General features: G+C 40.1%; 1 protein-coding gene across 1 annotated transcript in view; it reads right to left on the reverse strand.

Moving 5' to 3' along the window:
• Pmfbp1 (polyamine modulated factor 1 binding protein 1) overlaps window positions 1-6,007 on the reverse strand; it is a 63,674-nt gene extending 57,667 nt beyond the window's left edge. The window contains exon 1 of the mRNA XM_004659465.2: window positions 5,957-6,007. Coding sequence (XP_004659522.2) covers window positions 5,957-6,007 — 51 coding nt within the window. The remainder of the gene's footprint in view (window positions 1-5,956) is intronic.
• Between the last annotated feature and the right edge of the window lie 8,501 nt (window positions 6,008-14,508).

A 14,508-nucleotide genomic window follows, 5' to 3' on the forward strand; every position in this document is an offset into this window, starting at 1 on the left:
GCTCTGCCACTGATGAAATAAACATATTGAGATGTCAAATGAACTTGTCAAGACTATAGTGAATCAGTGATGGAATCAATGGGGGATTCTGAAGTCTCTTAACTTACTCTTTACCCATTAACTAAAATCTCCCTTGCCTATAAACCCAGTGCTTTTCTTTGCAGGGGTTCACCAATGGGAACAAAATCCCTGGGTTGATCAGTAAGATCCTGGTCTTTGATTATAAGTAAGAAAGATTAGCTAATTATTACTTGGCCTGAATGGAAAAAATAGTGCTTGGGATAAAAATAGAGAGTGAGGAGGGTAGCGACTTGGGTGGGGTAGGCATGGGGTGCAGAACTGTGGTAGATGGATGAGCTCGCCTTTACCTCCTGGTGTCACCTTCCAATGAGGGAGGCAACAGCACTGTGAGAAGGCATTAGGAGGAAGCCCTCTGTGAACCATGGCAACACTCATTCTTATTACCATGCTGCCTTTATTACACTTCTGAGGAAAGGCATTAATGTTTCCACGTTAGACCTTGAGCTTAAAGCTGGTATGAGTATGGAGGTGGGTTGGGCTATCTAGAAGCAGCTTTTTTTTTAAGTAAAAAAAATATTTTATTTGAGATGGAATGAAAGAGAGAGAGAGGGGTTGGGGAACACCCCAGGGCCTCAAGCCATTGCAAATAAACTCCAGACACATGTGTCAACTTGTGTATATGGTTTACGTGGGCACTGGGGAGTTGAGCCTGGGTTCTTAAGCTTCCCAGGCAAACACCTTAACTGTCAAACCATCTCTAGAGTCCCAGAAGCAGCTTGTTTAGAGGCAAGTTCAACAGACTGGTCTTTTTAAAAAATGTGTGTGGGTGTGTGTGTGAGAGAGAGAGAGAAAGAGAGAGAGAATTGGCACATCAGGGCCTCCAGCCACTGTAATCGAACTCCAGATGTGTGCACCCCCTGGTACACATGTGCAACCTTGTGCGCTTGTGTCACTGGGCATCTCGCTTACATAGGAACTGGTGAGTTGAACATGAGTCCTTAGGCTTTGCAGGCAAGTGCCTTAACTGCTAAGCCATCATTCCAGCCCCAGAAACAGGTTTTAAAGTCAAGATTTGTATTAAAGAAATGCTCTCATGGTGGTGCATACTTGTAATCCTAGCAATTGGGAAGTGGAGGGACGATGACCAGGAATTCAAGAGCAGTCTCTGCTACAGAGGAAGTTTAAGACCAGCATACTCTGTTCAGAACAAAAAAAAAAAAAAAAGGAAAGAGAGATGGAGGATGGAGGGGAGGAGGAAGAGGAGGATGAAGAGGAGAAAGAAGAAGAAGAGGAGGAAGGAGGAGTAATTCAAAATAAACCAGCAAGGAAGAGGAAGATCAGGAGAGAGAAGGGAAAGAATCCAAGCAAGGGTTTACTTCCACTAGAATTCCTCTGGGTCACTTTAGCCTGATGCTATAGGAGACTCCAGAGTGCATGTTACATCTCAGCCTCTGTCTTCATTGGTGGTAATGAAAATTGGGGCTGCCAAACTTGGCACCAGCTAAAGACTGCCCGATAGGATTTAAGATCTCAAGCACCTCTGTGTTCCTATGAGCAAAGTGATTTCAATGGCCTCATAGGAAATGGAGAGAGAGAGAGAGAGAGAGAGAGAGAGAGAGAGAGAGAGAGTGAGAGAGAGAGAGAGAAGCAGGCAGGGAAGGAGAGAAATGGAAGAGGGAAGTTGATGAGTGCACATAAGTGGTACAGGGATTTGATCAATACTGTCCAAGGCCCCATCTCTGGTTAGGAGCAGAGCCAGGAAAGCACAATCTTCTTCTACCATGTAGCCAGGGCCCTGTCATCATCATATCAGAATGACCTGGCTTCTGAAATATATGAGCTACATAATACACATTCTCAGGGGAGCTAGAGACCTGATACGGACATCATAAATCAAGTTGTAGTGGACAGGTCAGTTTAAGAGACCTCTACACAGACCAAGGAGGGCCAGAGGACAACATGAGAACCAGACACTGCAATGTCAGAGTATTCGGAATTCAGAAGGTTTCCCAGAAGTGCTGCTGTCTCAGCTGATTTATTTCTTCATTTCCATTTAGTACCTGGATTTTTTTTTTTTTTACCACTTTACAGTTTAATTAGGTTAACGGCATGGCTCTGTCATTAAAAGGATTTCATTATCTCAAAACTCTCCCTCCTCCTCTCTAGCTTCTGTCCCTTGCTCTCACTTCACTTTCAGAAAAATAACAGTGGATGTCAACTGCCCCAAGCATGTAATTACCATTAAGACAATTACCAGAGACTCTCTTAAGAGAATATGTATAGAGTGGTTCAAAAAAATGGTGTGCAGACACTGTTTTCTAACTTGAAAACAAAATCCTTGAGCCAATAAGGAGGAGCAGGTGCAGTGTAGTGTTTTAGATACTTTCCTCACAGCTGTTACAATGGGAATTGGGTATGGAGCATCAATGGGGGTAGTGGGACCCTCAGGATCCCTTAAATTTTTCCTATAGAACCATTTCTCTTCAGCATCTATGCGAAGATCCTGTGACAATGCAATGACTGCTTTTCAAGAACGCTCAAGAATGCTCTGGGCACTTGCATCCATGCTGAATCTCTGTGTCAAAAGGTAAGGACCAAAACTCCACATGGAGCCAAGCACACTGAGTGCTAACACAGCACAGGTGATACACAGCTCAATCCTCTCAAAGTCAACAGTTCAATGTTCTGTTTCTAGCTAGGAAAAAACCATCTCCTCTCTCCACTTTGGGATGTCCTCTGAGTAGAAAGACTACTAACCTTACCCTAGTCTTTTATACCACCAGGACATCAGAAATGGATCTTTAATGTCGGTGATTCCATCAAGTTTAAGTATTCAGGGTTAATTCAGAGTGCCTGAGGAACTATCTGCACTCAGAGGTTTGGGGTAAATCATTTTACTTTGAAGGTTCCCTAAACTAGTTGAATTAACAAAAGTGATTTTCTGGATGTCAAATGAAATTTACTTCTAAAATGAAGACTTAACAGTTCATTTCTAAAGACCCAAACCTAAAGGAGTTTTGATGTATTAGAACAGGAGTGAAAATGCTTGAGGAAGAATGAGGTGTTTTTCATGATCCTTTTCTTTTTTCTTTCTTCTTTTTTTTTTTTTGTCTTTTGAGGTAGGGTCTCGTTGTAGCCCAGGCTGACCTGGAATTAACTATGTAGTCTCAGAGTGGCCTCAAACTCCTGGTAATCTTCCTACCTCTGCCTCCCGAATACTGGGATTAAAGGTGTCTATAACCATGTCTGGCTATGGTCCTTTCTTTAATGATAGATTGCTTTAAGAAAAGACTATGCTTAAGTGAGAAAGTAAGTAAGAAAGATAATTTTTTTTCCTATGGTCTTATCTAGTAAATCTAATTTCTTGCTAATAGCTTTCACAGACATTAGCTGTGAACTATTTGTAATCCTATGTACCGTATGAAGGTAAAATTCCAGGCAAATGACTTTTGAGTATCAATCTGCAGTAGGTATAGATCTAATCTGACATTTCATCAATCATAGCTTTGTAACCAGTCCTGGGGCAAGAGATGTACTGAAAGTCATAACCCTCAGACCCCATCTGATCCTGCCCTGGGTCAGAAGTCACTAGTGATGGCTGAAATAAATTTCTACTGCTAGATGGGCTTTCATTTAGATAAGTTATCTATGTAGATACACAGTTTTACTTATATGAGGTTAGAACTTGGCCACTCTACTTAGAAGGGTGCAACATCAATAGAGCTATTAACTTCACAGAAAAAATGGTGAGTACTAATACTGCAGTTGCTACCACACTCATGATAAATGTTGGAAAACAGGCTATTTACCGAGGTAAATTTTGTAATTTATTAAATGAGTCTTGTCAAAGATCATGTCTTATATGGCTGGAGAGAAGACTTAGTGGTTAAGGCGCTTGCCTGGAAGGGCAAAGGACCCAGGTTCAATTCCCCATTACCCATGTAAAGCCAGATACACTAGCTGGTACATGCATCTGGAGTTTGCAGTGGCTGGAGACTCTGGAGTGCTCTTTCTTTCTCTCTCTCTGTTTCTTTCTCTTAAGTAAATAAATAACAAGTGACTGTGTAGTTTTTTTAAAAGAACAAACATATATTTGAAGAAAGGAGGAACTTTTGCTATAGCTTTCAGAGTATAGGAAGGTAGTTTCCTATTTAGAGAGGGGCTGATGTCAAGTTCAGGCTTGTGACTCAGTAGCACATTCAAAGTTCAAGAACTTCACAGATATTCAAAATGATGGCATTCCTGTGGTTTTGGTATGTGAGCAAGCAAGCTGGGTGAAACATGGATGGCAGTTTCCAGAGTAATTTTGAAGAAAATTATGCAATAATCTTTGGGACAGTATTTGTCTGAGGGTGGGGTAAAGTCTTCAACAAATAGTGGAATTGACCTCAATACTATAACCATTGAACACATATCAGTTTATGGCAAGTGTTATGTTTTAAATGGTAGAAAAAACCCTTAAAAACGAATATTGCTTCAGGAATTTTTACATTTGACTTCATAACAATAGTTGTAGTTATCTATAGCAATTTCAGGAACTAGTGCTAACATTAACTAGAGTCCCAAGTTTACTTTTCTAGAAACATTGCAGGTTTAAAAATATTATTTATTTATTTGCAAGGGGAGAGAGAGAATGAGAGACAGAGAGAGAGGGAATGGGTGTGGTTGCCACTGCAATTGAACTCCAGATACATGTGCTGCTTTGTGCATCCATATTTACATGGGTACTGGGGAGTCTAACCCAGGTTACCAGGCTTTGCAAACAAGTGCCTTTAACTGCTGAGACATCTCTCCAGGACCATTGAAGGTTTTTGGGGGGCATTACTTTTGATGGGAATTAATACGTACTTATGCAAAGTTTTTCTTGTGAGCACAAATTTTGGAAACAATTACATTCATCTAGCAAAAAATAAAAACATTGCATTATTCTAAATTTTGTAATATTAGTACACTGTATAAGTATGTAGTTTAGGATATACATGGCATATAGAAGAGACTGGATACCTGCAGAATGTAGACTGTTTTTTGGTAACACATGTCTAGTTCCTACATACTTTTGGCTATTCTTTCCCTGGAGAAATTATTCTGCTAGAAGTTAAGATTCAGAAAAGTGGGGCCTTTTGTCTGTTTGATTAACCTCTTTACATTCAGTTCCTAGAACATGGCTTAGCACATTGAAAGTGATCCAAAGATGTAAGTTAGATAGAATGGCCTAGAAAAATTCATACCAGGTCCTTTGTGTGTGTGTGTGTGTGTGTGTGTAACTGGCTAAAAGTCCCTTATGTCTCCAGTAATCCAGCAGGAAAGGAGTGGCAATGCCTGTTTTAGAAGCTGCTCACCTCTTGGCAGGTGATCTGTACAAGTATATGTCACATGGGACACCACTCTACAAAAAAGACCCTTCAATTTTTCTTGACCAAATGAAGGTATCTGGAACAAACATATGTATCTGACCAACTCAGATAAATCAGAATACTCTGTTTTCGTATTATTTCAGATAAAAAGAATGTTAACAATAGTAAATGTTAAGTGCTTTTTACATGTCATATCTACTAATCTTGCTAGCAAGCCTTTGAAATTAGATGCTCACCATTCATATTTTCTAGGTGAGACTATAGAAAGCTCAGAGAGAATGAGTAATGTGTTCCATGGCATTCTGCTATTAGATATGGACTTGAAGTCTATGGCCATTACCACCCTTATCACACTGGATCTCATTTGATTTTAGAAGCTAAGCAGGGTTAGGCCTGGTGAGTATTTGAGTGGGAGATGTGGACTCAGGGCTTCCTAGTGTTGAGTCTGGGCTCTTAAAAGCTATATTCTGATGCCTACTCTGTCCATGATATTTTATGATGCTTATACTTGGAATTGGAGCTTGAAAGAAGTCCTTTGTAACAGGTTCACCTCTATGTACATAGAAAGTTAGGAGCCTTACCTCATCTTTCAGGCCCTTGGCAGTTCGCGATTCTCTTTTAAGCTTTAGCATTTTGTGAGCTTTGTTATAAATCTGAAAAAGTCCAAGTGTTTAAGATGGAAAATGTATAAATGAGTTCAGCCCTTTAAAGATTTTCCCAGCTGGATCTGTGCTCTCAGCAGGGGGTTGGAAAATTTTCCTAAACTGCTAACATTACCTACTTTCCTACCCATCTGCTTGTGTTTTCAAGTGTGTTAAAACCTTCATGAGGGAGGCAAGACCATAGTTTTACATCTTTCCCAGAAAGCCATTATGTGGTGGATCAAATAATTTCTGATTTTACCCTTCTTGGGAAGGGAAAGCCTGAATTTAGCTTTCTTTCTAATTTCTAAGTATTCTGTGACTCAGATACAGCTAACACTGCTCACTTTTATAAACAAGACAGAATCTACATTACCCAGCTTCATTCTAACAACTCTGGGAGGCAGATCTTATTACTATCCCCATTTTATAGAGAAGAAAACTGAGGCCCAGAGGTTAAGTGGCTTACCCAAGGTCACATAAGATCTCTTACTACTCCATGAAGAACTCCCATTTATTTTATAGCTATTAATTTGAATTGTCCAATGTAGGATTTTTGAAGCATTAACTTGCCACAATATTGTTGCTTACAAAGTTAGGAATCCGTACTGAGTACTGAGAATTATCTAGATAAAAATTATCCAAGGAAGCCCAAGGTCTTTGCATATGTATGGGTGTGTAAGTACAGGATGATGCACGTTAGATCATAATGCACTGAATTTATTAAACCAACCTAATTCTCTATGTTAGTAATTGTATGGTTAAAGGAAATCTCTACAGAGTACTTACCTGGAGAATAGTTCTAAGAATGAGAAGCTATCAAAATACTCATTCTGTGTAACGAACTACATCTCCCCACTTCTAATATAAGCCAAGAGGAAGAAAGAATGCTGGTGGCACATGGAATTCGGAATGTTTTCTGGAGTTTTATGATTTTAAGCACTCAGTGCTCTCTGAAGTCTTCTTGCATACAAGTGCATCATGGGAATGATGACATCTTTTAGTCTTACCTGGTAGGGGTGGGTTGGGTGATGTCTCAGTAACAACTTCCAGATCCCAGCCGCTGAACACTATGAAGTTTCTCTTTCACTTACGTCCTTTGTGAGTCACCTGGGGCTCTGCTCCACATTGTCCTTCCTCTGCTCCTTATTGTCCTCAACTGGTGGAACTTCTATTATCTACTGTGTTGTCTGTTGTCATGACAGCAGAAAGAGAACCTGGTGAATTATATACTGGTTCTTAAAAGCAGTGAAAGGAGCTTCACTTCTGCTCAAACTTCATGGGTTCAAACAAGCAATCATATGGTTATGCCTATCTTCATTTGTCCTTCAAAGGGAGTATTGGTGAACGTCACAAATGACTTCCAAAGCAGGCGAGTGAAAAGATTAAAAATAGTGTGGTATCAAAGAATACTCAACAGGGCACTAGACTACCAAAGCTTCTAAACCTAGTTCAATACTACATTTGAAGAGGGTCCTTTGGGAAGGGATCATCTCTCTGAACCTTCCTCTCTGCCTTTGGAAATGAAGGGGTTGCAGTAAGTGACCTTTATGGTCCTTCCTAGCTCTCAAGTTTACTGATTTCTTTAGTGGGAACTATAAACTCAGTCTGAGTATCACATAAAAGTTGTTGTGGACCAAGGGTAGCCTTGAGAGTGACATTTCAGAAAGACCTACTGGATCATCAGTAGATGATTCACAAATAAAATTGTACCAAAAAGACAAAATTGAAAAGGGTTTTCCAGAGTTAATTTTATCTACTATGAAGTTAACAGCTGCTACTTTTAGAACCAAGAGTATTTCACAGGAAAAGTGGAAGGCATAGGTTTCAATATTTGCATGAAATGGACTGGACTTCAGTTAGTAAAACAAGGCAGATGAAAAACAGCAAGCTGAATTTTGTTTCATGAGGGAGACACGGGATTTCTGTGATTTATTAGTGATAGCAGTGGACAATTTGGAAGTGCTTATGGTTAAAAAAGCAGGGCTATATGATAAATTTCCAAAGTATTTGACAGTAATGTTTGCCAGATGGATAAGAAAGAGAGTGACTCTGTGCTCTATGAAACAATCATGTTGGACCCTCACCATGGTCTCTGAGGAGTGTGGCTGGCAAATATTTCATGGAGGAGGAAACTTATCCCAGAGGAGATGGGGCACTCTACTAGATCCCTGGTTACTCACTCTCCAAGCACAGGGCTTTGCTAATGTCATTGCTCTCCTCAATCCTGTACTCACATCTTCTATTTCCTGAATCTCTGCTGAGACCATCACTTCTTCATGCCTCATCTGGTACATTCACCCAGGGAACTATTTTCTTCTTTTTCCAAGTCCTGCCATCTGTTTTTCAAAGCAAGTCTTCTCTTGGTGACAGCTGTGCCCAGAAAAAAAATGATTATAGTCTAAATAAAAACTTAAAGCATGCAGTGATATTTTCTGCTTCCTCTCAGGTCACTGTATTTATACGTATTCAAGAAACAACATTACCCCTTATCTGGGTGACAAGAGAGGCAGTTATGAACTCATGTGTGCAAAAAAGTTAGCTATTTTCTACTATTCAGTCTCTTCATTGAGACCCATTCCCACTAACATAGCATAAATAGAAATAATCTTAGTTATTTCTAAGAAAGTGTCATCATTTTCAGGATAAAAATGAATCAGCTGTGATTTTTCTCAATCTTTTCAAGGCCTCCTCATAATATGACTGAATTCTGAGCTCCCAGGTCAGATCTTGGCACCAGAAGAATCTTCTGATCCACCACTGTGGGTATCTCTCCAGCTGGAATGTCATGAAATCTCTTTGTTCTGGTTAGTCGGCCTCATATACTCTACCTTCCTCACCCTCTGGGCTCTGATCAGCTCATCCTTCATTACTCTTGGAAGATACTGGCCCATGCTCTCATGCAGACAAACACATCCATGCACATGAACTAGTGGTCACTGGTCCTCTCCTCTTAGACTTGTCTGAGCAAAATTCTTTTTCCTTAAAGGGTAGATAGGATCTTAGATACCTAATTCACTTTCTTGGTCCTGATAAAAGACCTCATCTGTTGTATTTTTAAACATATGTGAGAATCTATTAGTTTCTTCCACTTTTGCTCCATTTTCTAGGTTTCACTAAGGTTCAATTATCTTGCTCACACTCCAGTTTCCTTATCTCTTCTTCTTCCTGACTCAGAGGGCCATTGTTTAGTTTGAAAGAGAGGAAGGAAAAAGGGCGTCACATGTAACCAAGTTTGGTGAGATACAGATATGTAGTTGAGGCTCAACTTGAACCTTGTATCCCAGATGGACCTAGAACCTGCAATCCTCCTACTTCTACCTCCTGAGTACTGGGATTACAGGTGTGAACCATTATACCTGCCTTCTTTTCCTTTTTGGTTTAGAAAGAATAGATCAATAATCTATTTTTTCTCATCTGAAACATGTTTCTGGGTTTTCAGTAATAGAGACATTATTTAGTTTAAAGATAAAGCTGTTGTCAGGAGCTAACAAAAACTTAGAGTTACTCTCACTTGGCTGTAAGTATTTATGCTAGGTTTTAGGTTTTTCTTCAATATTCTACTACCTACCAATAAAACCAGGATACTGAATACTACACTTAAAAAAATTTTTTTTTTGTTTATTTTTATTTATTTATTTGAGAGCGACAGACAGAGAAAGAGGGAGAGAGAGAGAGAGAGAGAGAGAGAGAGAGAGAGAGAGAGAGAGAATGGGTGTGCCAGGGCCTCCAACCACTGCAAACAATCTCCAGATGCATGTGCCACCTTGTGCATATGGCTTATGTGGGTCCTGGAGAATCGAGCTTCCAACCGGGGTCCTTAGGTTTCACAGGTAAGCACTTAACTGCTAAGCCATCTCTCCAGCCTGAATACTACACTTTTAATTACTGAAATGATGAGAGGATTTTCAGCATTTTCTTGATTTCTAGTTTTAAAAATATATGAACCACACAAATGAATCAAAACATTTTTGTACAAATTCTGTCTAAAATGTGTGGATGGAGTCAGTGTACAAAGCTGACAGGAATAGAACTCTCTTTTTGGATCCAATCTCAGTTCTAAAAGAGAAAATCCCTGGTCTTAGAGGGCATGCCTGATGGGGTAGGAGTTTGTAGCAGCAGATGTGGGAGATGAGTTTGCTGAGGTGTGAGGCCCTGCATTGCAACATGGAGAAGAGGAGCTAGGTACCAAGGTCTAATTGAGTCTCCCTAAAAAGAGACATTGGGATGATAGAAGAAAGGAGGGGTCTGAAGAAGCAAAGAAAAGGGCAGGATTTAATCAAATTTACTGTTCTAAGTTAAGACCTCCCTGGGGTTGGGTTTTTTTTTTTTGTATCTTTCATGGAGGCTGTTAATTATATCTCTCCTCATCTATGTCTTAGTAACAGAACCCTAATCCTACTGGAATATCCATGTACTTATGTAGAAAAACTACATCTCCCACCCTAACTCACAGATAGGTATGCCTATATGTGTAAATTTTGGTTAATAAAAGGTAAAAGATATAATAAGGACTTCTGAGGCATCTAACAAAGGTAATTCACAGGTCTTTGTTCCTCTCTTCCTTCCTAATTGCTTGCAATGGTGATTTAATGCCTGTTCCTCCAGCAGCCATTTAGAACATAAGAAGATGCTCATAGCAATAGAAGTCCAGATCCCTAATGATGCAGAGCTACCATGTAGTCCTGGACCAAGAGATCAATTTCTTTTAAAAGTTATTTATTTATTTATTTGCAAGGAGGGAGAAAGGGAGAACGAGAGGGAGGCCAGAATGAGGATGAACTCCAGAATGTGTCATTTTGTGTATCTGGCTTTATGAAGGTACTGGAGAATTGAACCTGGGCTCTCAGGCTCTTCATGAAAGCACCTTTAATTGCTGAACCATCTCCCCAGCCCCTGAGAGAAACACTTTTATCTTGTTTAAGGCACTTACTTTTTCTTATTCTTTTTGTATGTGCAAGTGTGTGTGTGTGTGTGTGTTGCACATGCCAGTGTGAAATTGGAGATCAGATTACAATTTTTTTGACAGGTTGGGGAGAGAATCAGTCTCAACTTTCTACCTTGTTTGAGGGAAGGGTTCCTCCCTGGATTTTACTTGTTGTTGTTCTTCACTGTGCTTGTGGAGAGTGTCTGGAAAATGCTATTGCTTCTGCTCATTTTTTTTTGTGTGTGTGTGTGTAGTGTGGTGTGTATGTGTAGTGTGTGGTGTATGCACATGTATGTAGTCATTTCTCTAGACCCCTGTCTCCCATCTTTCCATCACTGTGCTGAGATTAACAGAAGCCCATGGCTTCTGGCTTTTTACATGGGTTCTGGGGATCAGACTCAGATATTCAGCTTTAAAACAATGAGTACTTTTTTTTTTTTTTATTTTCCTGAGCCATCTCCCCAGCCCTATTTGTTGATCTGCTTCGTAGTGCTGAGTTTACTGCAAATGGACAAAATACCTTTGTTCATAATTCTTCCTAGAGAGACATCTACCAATTCATGCCTCTTCTAGTACTTCCACTTGCTTCAAAAGACACAATAGACTATGTTTTGCATATTGTGAACCAAGTCTTTGGCATCTATGCATTTTTTTTTCTCAAATGCCTCCCTTCTTTACTTGACTTAGTTTTCCTCGGATCCACCACTTCTCTTACTCTTTTACTTACGGCATGGAGTAGAAGGAGCCGGGTGAGGAGGAGGGTGGTGACTCAGCCTCTCTGCTGCTACTGCCATTATTTGCATGCCATTTAGCAAAATTTCTCTTTTTGAAGTGCATACTCCATTGAATCTTTGTTTCTGTGAACAGTGACCCACACAGAGAAAATTCCTGCCTCCTTGCTCTTTCTTTTTCCTTATGAAACATATGCTTTTTGCCTATAAAAAAAATCACACACCTTCAAGACCCAACTCTATTGATACGACTGCCATTTCGGTCATTTTCCCCGACAATTACACGTGACATTAGCATTTGTCTGGTAGCTTCTACATTCCAAACAATGTTCTAAACATGAATACAGTCAAACCTCATGGTGGCCTTGCCAGATATGTGACCCCTCACTCTGACATAGGATTTTTATTGTGCTGTGTGTGTATGATGTTTGTATGTGTGTGGGTGTGCATATGCACATGGAGACAAGAGGTCAATACTGGATGTCTTCTTCCATTGCTCTTTTACCTTAGTTTTTGTGACAGCGTCTTTCATTGAATTCAGGACTCAATGAATTGGCTAGATTAGCTACCCATGTGATCCTCAACACTGGGATTATAGGCAGGCTACCATTCCCACCTTTTTTTTTTTTTTACATGGGTGATGGGTATTCAAATTCAGGTCTTTGTGCTTGCACAGCAAACACTTCGCCCAAGGAACCATCTCCCCACCCCTTTAAACCTTTTCAAGTGCAATGATCTGCCTTTATTATGGATGTCAGTGACTCCCATTTTCTATCCCGTAAAAGAGTAGCAGCCCTGGTGAAAGTATAGGGATATATAGATCTTTTTGAAATAATTTCAGATTTTTGAAAAGTTGCAGAGATAATCTCTTTAGATTCCTGTAATCTGATCTTTCCTCAGTCTTTCATGACCTAGATACTTTTGAAGATTATTGGCCAGTTTATAGAATGAAATGACCCTCACTTGGATTTTCTTCATTTTGGACAAGTGTGTCTTATAATTTTTTTTAATTGAATTACATCAGGGCTTCCTGATGTGGAGATTCATTGAGTTTGTTTCATTTCTTGAGTACTTCCTTAATTTTTGGCACCACAACAAGCTCCAGGCTTATCCTTTCTTTTCCTGATGCAGCCACTTAATTTCTTCATGGAGCCAAGGATCATATGTTGACTCAAGTCAAGTGACTGTGGGCAAATTTCTTTGAATCTCAGTATTCTTACTTAGAAGGCTTGTGGCTCCTTACTAGTAAACAATTGAAACACACAAATAACATATGTAACAGGTGTAACATTTAAAGTTCTTTTTTTTTTTTTAGAGGTAGGGTTTCACTGTAACCCAGGCTGACCTGAAACTCACTATGTAGTCTCAGGGAGAGAGAGCAGGGGCATGAGGGGGTGGGAAGAGAATGGCCACACTAGGGCCTCTAGCCACTGCAAACAAAGTCCAGATACACCTGATCCCTTGTGCATCTTTTGCATTTGGCTTTACATGGGTACCAGGAAATTGAACCTGTGTCCTTAGGCTTTATAGGCAAGTGCCTTAACTGCTGAGCCATCTTTTCAGCCTCTACATTGGAGGTTCTTAATGGGCTTTTATTTTTGCCTTCTTTTTTTTTCGAGGTAGGGTCTTACTCCAGGCTGACCTGGAATGTAGTCTCAGGATGGCCTCGAACTCATGGCAATCCTCCTACCTCTGTCTCCTGAGTGCTGGGATTAAAAAGTGTGTGCCACCACTACCGGCTATTTTTTTTTTTTTTTTTTTGCCTTCTTGAAGGTGGAGTTTTGTTCTTGCTCTTGGTTACCTTCTCCCTGGTACATGCAACAAGACGCCTCTTTAGAGAAAGGATTTTTTTCTAAATTAGTTTATCCTCTCTTCCTCTTAGCACTTCTCTACCTTCTGAGTTTCAAACAGTTTGGGGAAGAAAGTCAATGACTGTTGGGGGTGAGGATGATATTACCAACTAGCCTTCTCCTAGGGGCCTGCTATCCAGAAGGAAAGGGTTAAATACTTTGTGATAACTTCAGCACTGAACTGCCAAGTCTCCTAGGTTCAGCTCAGCAATCAAACTGCATAACCTAATAGAGCCCCTAGTGCTACGGGAAACACAAGACACTGATTTATATTTTAATATCAGTAATTTCCACAAGACCAACATTTCTGTGTGTCATTTTACAATTTCTGTCAAATGCCAGCTCAGTTTTTCTTAATTCTGTTTATTGTGTCTGAATTTTCAACCTCATCGGCAATGCAGATTCTTGACTCCCAGGAGAGCAGAACATTTTCATATTTCTCTGCAATGGGAGGGCTGGGAAAGGGGGACAGACATGAGCCTATAAAATAATTGGAAATATAAATGAAGTACTGTTTATTAAGAAATAGCAATGAAGTATTCCCAGTTAAAGAAAAAAGGCAGGACTGAACAATCAAAAAAAGGACAAGGGGCTTTTTAAGGATCCAAATTGGCATCTTTCCTTCCAGAAACAAGAACTGTATGCACACTGCAAAATGGAAAAGAGGGGTTGGTCTAGTGATATTTGGCCATGTTTCCTGTGAGGCATTAGCACTGCAGTGGGTTGTGGAGGGCTTTGGGATCTGTAAGGATCAAAGGTGCAGAGCTACATAAATGCCAGATGTTGCCAGTAGGAAGAAGGAGCCTGGTTCTTTCCTGTGTTCTTTGAACATCTAATAAAAGAACAAAGCTGGTGCTGCTGGCACAGACCACATCTCCTGGCGCAGGTACTCATGAGGTGGGAGTGTTTCACAAAGCTTCCAGTTTAGGACAATCATACTCTTGCATGCCAGTGCCCACTAGATCTCTCCGAGCCTACAGTTCT

Source organism: Jaculus jaculus, chromosome 1, assembly GCF_020740685.1.
Source record: "Jaculus jaculus isolate mJacJac1 chromosome 1, mJacJac1.mat.Y.cur, whole genome shotgun sequence".
NCBI classification, from domain to species: Eukaryota; Metazoa; Chordata; class Mammalia; order Rodentia; family Dipodidae; genus Jaculus; species Jaculus jaculus.